This window comes from Halyomorpha halys, unplaced genomic scaffold (genome assembly GCF_000696795.3).
Source record: "Halyomorpha halys isolate HHAL.00 unplaced genomic scaffold, Hhal_1.1 Scaffold785.1, whole genome shotgun sequence".
In the NCBI taxonomy this organism is placed as follows: domain Eukaryota; kingdom Metazoa; phylum Arthropoda; class Insecta; order Hemiptera; family Pentatomidae; genus Halyomorpha; species Halyomorpha halys.
The window spans coordinates 233,627-240,348 of record NW_027114505.1 but is presented as its reverse complement, the minus strand read 5'-3'; the positions used below and the strand labels follow the sequence as shown (position 1 = coordinate 240,348).

Sequence of the window (6,722 nt, the reverse complement as noted above, 5' to 3'; positions counted from 1 at the left end):
CACTTGTATTCAGAGATAGGCAAAAATTACCTATAGTTGAAACTAATACCTAAAATTGCTATGTATACAATATTTATTCATTAATGAATCATTGATAAATAAATGTCGTATCCATGACAGTTTTAGCTATTAGTTTCATAGTTGCCCTACTCTGTTTGTATTACTAGTGAGTAATCTAATAAATAAATTTGAGGATAAAGATGTTAAGCAAAAAGTGTAAGTCAAACTATAGATCAAATAATTTTTCTTCCTTGCATGCTTTAATTTTGAGATGGAAAAACATAAAGCTGAGAAACCATGTATGATAAATTTTTTATTAAAATAGATCATTTTATATCAAAATTAACATAAGAAAAAAAAAAGAAAAGGTTTAAAATATGAATTAAATTTACATACATGTGTTACAATCCATTTACATAACTTATTCATACGCAACACTTTATAAGTTATTTACAAATATGGTAATGAAACAATCGTATAATAATTTATTTACAAAAACAAGGAAAAAAATTAAATTATATACAGATACAATTGACCTATAAATATCAGTTTTAGTTAATATAATAAATCATAGGGGTACTTAAAAGACATATAATTTCATTATTTGTATGCATATTATATTCTACCAATAATATAATGGTCAGTCTGGTTAGAGTATTTTACATGATTCACTAAGCATTTCATTGAAAAATATCTCATAATAAAGGAAAAAGTATTATAGCATTTCTGTTTCTAATTTTTTTTTTTTAAATCAATTGAAAAATATTAGAAACTAAATAAAATGAAAATAAATTGGCTAAATATTTTAGATTCATATTACAAAGTTATAAAAATATTTAGTAAGAAAATATTCCTTTAAAGCCAACGTTTTGGGCACTTGCAGGGTCGATGAGCTAATAATATATATTATCGTTAGAGAGTACTGTTTGAGATCAGAGGCCAAAAGTTGAATAAAATGTTTTAATCATTCCTTAAAGATTAATTATCACAATAACATAAAAGTTTTTAGAAAAAAAAAAAAACTCAATGTTTCGATATTGTCATTAAAAAACACAAATTTTAGTTATTAATATGACATTATTTCATTTTCTCACAACAGAGATTAGTACATGCATGATGGGTAACAAATAGAAAGAGCAAAGTTTTATAAAATACAAAACTTGAAGATTGAAGATATTCTTTATCATCTTTCAAGCATGGAAATTTAAAAACATTAATCTTTTTTTCGATATGGTATAATTTTAAACTAATAAAAATCTAAAATAATATTAAACATAAAAAAATTATTGTTATAACTAAATTTACATGCAGTTCATATCTTTTAGGAAGGTGAATATCACAAATAACTTCAACCGTTAAAATTAAAACAAGTTCTTTATTAATTGAGATAATTGTTTGAAATAAACTGAAAAAGCCTTTTAAAGTACACTGAAATCAGTTTTATCATACTACTGCCCTTTTCATATAGAATTGAAGACACAATCAAAATATTTATAAATATTATGCTGATGTATAAGACAAAGAATACTTGAGTAACAGAATACAAAAAGGAATATTCCTAAAACAGAATACACCTCAATCATACTTTTTAATTAGATAAAAACTGCAGTAATAATATTGAAATAACAACTGTTTTTACCGGTTGTAATTTTTTAAAAAATTATACGGAAGGCGATAAGTACAATATTCTAAACACCTCGAAGTTGTAATGTTCTTCGTCTTATATTAGCCATATTTTCAGACATAGCTGTGAGTAATGCAGACTCGACAGCATATTGTGGAAGCCATCCACGAATATTTGTATTAAGAAGCCATCGAACTTCAGTCTCAAAGGCAGCTATTTGTTTCAAAGCCCAACATCCAGACCCGTTTTCTGCCCTGAAAAAACAAATAGCTTATATTAAGTAATAATAATTTGATATAAAATAATAATAAAATTATTCATACAGTAATGATCGAAAAAATTACTAAACCAAGTCAAATCCATATTAAGTATGTTGATAAATGGGACGTTCTTCAAATTCGATGCTATTTAGGTACCAAACTTCTTCAAAAATTAAAATAAGAGTTTTTTAAATTTTATTTCATTCATATTTTTTATTCAATACAAGATCGACCAGATGGGCCTTACATGGTTAATATAACAGTTAGATTTTTTTTTGTTTAACAATTGATTATTGGGGGATGGAGGTATAGTATCGTGCAAAAGGCACTCCTAACTATTTACAATGCTATAAATATTGAACAATTGAGAATAATAACGATGAATTATAATAAAATATATCTAATCTACAGTTTTATGGACATATTCATACAATGGACAAGGATAGACTAACAAAGCAGCTCTTTGATCTATTAAGAAATTACAAATCCAAACCCATTTGGTTTTGAGAAGTGGAAAATGACATAAAGAACATCACCATGAACACAGAGCTAATAACTGACAGAACACTATTTTGAAAAACTATACAAGAGGCAAGTTTTCGGGAAAGGATAAAATCAACACATGGAAGGAAATGGACTAAGAAGGAGAAGGAGTGGCACTCTCAAAGAAAGAAGGAGGTGTGTTATTTTTATATTTCTGCCATACTTTTACAAAAGAAAATTGTTAAAATTTCGGAGAGAGAAATTTTATTAAAAGAACTTTTCTGAAAATGTTGAAATTGGAGTAAGCCAATCTGTTAAGCAAAAGGCTCATTTGAAAAATTAGTATAAGAAAGTATTTCCACAATGAATAATTTAGAAATATCTGTTCTGAAACAAGTAAAGATTAACCCCATAACACAGTATTTTTTTTAAACCGGACAAAAAAACAAATTTTTATTAATGTAAAAAACACAATTTTGAACATTGTCTTGGAAACAAAAATTACTAAAATTTTTATTCGATTTTGGATATCAGTAATAATACCTGGCTTAGAGAGAATAAATCATTATTATTTTCTATTCTCGATTATTGTGAAAAATTATAGCAGCATAAAAAACGCCACTTGAATTATCTTGAATGTGCACAGTTTAGCATGCACGAATTAACTCGAGCGTACAAGCTAAGGGGTTAATGTATACTCAAAATAGGCCAGAGATGGGAATTAAGTTGCTATGGATACAATCCTTATTAATGAATGAACCATTAATAAATAAATATCGTATCCATGGCGATTTTAGCTATTAGTTTCAACTATAGCTAATTTTTGCCCAACTCTGAAATAGGCACGTAAATGAAAGTTATGGCAGATTTTTTTTTTTCAGACTATTAGGAGAATTTTTAATTTTTTGAAAATTCCGATTTAAAATTGTGGCTTCCTGTGAGAGTGTTAGCCCCCATACCTAAACTATCACAGAACAAACAAAATAATTAAAAACATTAAATTACCTAATAATATTTGGTCGTGGTTGCAGGCTAGGGTGTTTGACAGAGCTAGTTGCAATAACATGATAGCCATTTTTCTGAACCAAATTACGAAGCAAAATAAATTCCCTGCTAGAGACTAGACCTTTTGCAGCTTCGGCTGACACCTGATAAATTACGTCAACATTTTCATCATACTTCTGTAAAAGAGGGAAAAAAATAACATTAAAAAAATTGAATATAATTATAATAAAAATACTTGTATAAAAAAACAAACTGACCTGAAGGAACTTTGACTCCTTTACAGTAGGATTCCATAAAGGAACCTCATTAACTTGGTGATACAAGATGTCTATAAGGAGACTGATAGGAGCTTCAATTACGCCCTGAATAAAGATGAGATTTATGTAATTTACAATAATTTAAAATATAACTTTATTTATAAAAGGAAGTTAGCCAACATTTCGCCTCACCTTATAGGGCTTCATCAAGGCTATAAAAGATATAAGTAACTAAAATAATGTAACAAAATAAGAGAATAAGAAAACATAAAATAAAAGTAAACTAAGGTATTGTTAAAAATAATGTAAAATATGTGAAAGTTTATATGTTTATATTAAATGAACAAAGTAAGTTAGAGACAATAAAAATAAGATGTACAATGAAAAGTATAAATAAACAAGAATTACAAAAAGCATCAGGCAATAAATGAAGACAGAAAAAATAACAAATAAAAAGTAGATATAACAGAATTTTGTTCATTATTTTCCTTTTTTCTTGACCCATTTTATTCTTATTCTCCTTTTTTTCTGTCTTTTAGTGTAAACTGTCTTTCTATGTTTCTCATTTATCTATTATTTTGTCCAAGTATATTGATTGTCTAATACCTTCTTTAATTCTAGTTTATTAGGCGTAAGAGTGAAGAAACCACCCTATGAAAACCAGGTCAAGAAACACGCGATGTATTTCCGTAGTACATTGAGCTTGGCCTGATCTGTCAAAAAAAAAACTTTCTCGTTTATCATAAACTTTTCACTGTATTTTCTTTGTTCATTTTTATATAGGTTTTCACATATTTTAAATCATTTTTAGACATACCTTTGTTTACTTTGATTTCATGTTATCTATTCTCTTAACTTTGTTACATTATTTTAGACGTTTGTTAACTTTTTTAGCCGTGCAATGTGGGACGAAACGTTGGCTCACAATAAACAGTTTAATTAATATTTGCGTTATTTTGACTGCATCAGGACCATCTTACTTTTATATATTACACATGGACAATCAACAATCTTCCAATAACTTAATTTATATTCTAATCATTTGAAAGTAAATGATGAGATATAATTTATAAATGTAGAAAAAATTAACAACATAAAGAGAAACAATATAATTTTATGTTTTTAAAGATATATTACTTTATTCCATTATAGGATACTGATAAGCCTACTAGTAGTTTCCATTACTGCGCAGGAAACCCACTTTGAGTTATCATGTAGATTTTTTATTGGCCATGTTTGTGCAGTTATCATGAAATATATAGATAGTGATGGTGAGAAGATAGTAGACCGTAGAAATATAAGAGGAAAAGATGGTCGGGGGAGAGGGGGGGGGGGTGCAGTCAGCAGAAAAAAGACAAATAAACAAACAAATTATTTATTTGTGCCCATGTTTTGACCTGATCTTCAGGTCTTCATCAGGGCTATAAAAACAAAAAGAGATAACAACCATCATTCAGAGAGAAAAAAAATAATAATAATAAAAATAAATAAATACAAATAAAATAAATAATAGACAAAAATTTGGAAATATACATAATAATGGAATGAAAATATAAATTAGTTGATTAATAACTATGGACAAAGACAGTAGTAGATTGATTACATAATTCATTCAGAGAAAAAAAAAAAACAATGTAGGAATTATATTATTATTTTATTTTTTTTCTCTCTGAATGATGGTTGTTGTCTTTTTGTTTTTATAGCCCTGATGAAGACCTGAAAATCAGGTCGAAACGACGGCACAAATAAATAATTTGTTAGTTTATTTGTGTTTTTTCTGCTGATCGCACTCCCTCCCCCCTCCCCGACCATCTCCTCAAATAATAGATAGTGTGAAATATTGCAAGTTAAACGTTAAAACTATTAAATAACCAACAGTGGGCAGTCAATATAAATGTTCTATATAAATGTATATATATATTTATGCCACAGTACAATAAACAAGAGAGAGAGAGAGGCAATAGTAATTACCTAACAATACAATCATAATAAAACTTATTGAAATCAAACAAAAAATTATTTAATGAATATATTTTTGGGGAGTTTATATTTTATTTTAAAAAAGAAAAATAATAAAATATCAAAAATCTACTCACAATAAGACGAAAAACTTTTTCTCCTTTTGCCAATTTCTGAACATATATAACATCTCCTGATGGTGATGTAGTTTCAACAGTCCATTTATCATTGTTCAATATATTCCAAGCTTCTTCAAATATTTCATTGCTTCTAATTTTTACATATTCAGCAAAATCAGCCTTTTAAGAGAAAGACATTTTTTTAAATTAAATAAATTGTTTTCAAGACAAAGTTCAAAATTTACAAATGAATTATAAAGTTCATTGAAATCTGATCTATTTTTCAGAAAACATAGTCAACTACTACAGAAATTTATACATAACGGTGCTTTATAAGTGAAATAAACTGAATCAAAAATTAAAGTTTTGAGATATTTTATGATAATTTTTTTAATGTTACAGAAATAGTAATTTTGCTTTTTTTAAGAAGATTTTTATGATATTAATAAATTCTTAGGAGTTAAATTGTTTTAACATTTTAGACTGGAAAAACCAAATAACTCGAAACTATAAAATTTTGACTTGATGTGTTTCACTTGTAAGCCGACGATAAGCAAATCAGATTGTAATATAAAATGTTTAATACATAAAATAAAGTCCACATACAGGAGATTCACTGCTACATGCTTTGACGGAAGACTTTCTTCTAAACATTTCAAGCAGAATCAAAAGGTTCAACGGACCAACACAGACTGGACCTCGGTATGAAAAAAGTATGTATGGACGACTTTGAATAAATAAATAATTCATTCAACGAAATTTCATTTTAAAGTGTATACATTTAGAAGAGATGTATTATGTATAAACGCATACATACAATTGATTTTAAAGAGGAAAATATTGAATGAACTACTGAGAGTTCATAACATTATAGTGCACTTATTCTATGTTTCTATGCTTATTTTTTAAAAGCATAAACAGTAGATTTTATCATAAATAAGGGCAAAAATAAAGGCTAAATCCTCAAAGACAAGTTCACATGAGGCTAAAATAAATCACCCACTTTAAGAAACAT

At 27.1% G+C, this 6,722-nt stretch overlaps 1 protein-coding gene across 1 annotated transcript in view; it reads right to left on the bottom strand.

The window, feature by feature from the left end:
• Nucleotides 1-1,551: 1,551 nt before the first annotated feature.
• The window catches only part of Start1 (Steroidogenic acute regulatory protein-like), a 16,726-nt gene continuing 11,555 nt past the window's right edge, over nucleotides 1,552-6,722 (bottom strand). Inside the window, exons 9-12 of the mRNA XM_014429324.2 lie at nucleotides 5,726-5,887; nucleotides 3,630-3,734; nucleotides 3,373-3,548; nucleotides 1,552-1,878 (exon numbers count right to left, since the gene is read on the bottom strand). Of these exons, the coding sequence (XP_014284810.1) occupies nucleotides 1,689-1,878; nucleotides 3,373-3,548; nucleotides 3,630-3,734; nucleotides 5,726-5,887 (633 nt within the window). The 3' untranslated portion in view covers nucleotides 1,552-1,688. The remainder of the gene's footprint in view (nucleotides 1,879-3,372; nucleotides 3,549-3,629; nucleotides 3,735-5,725; nucleotides 5,888-6,722) is intronic.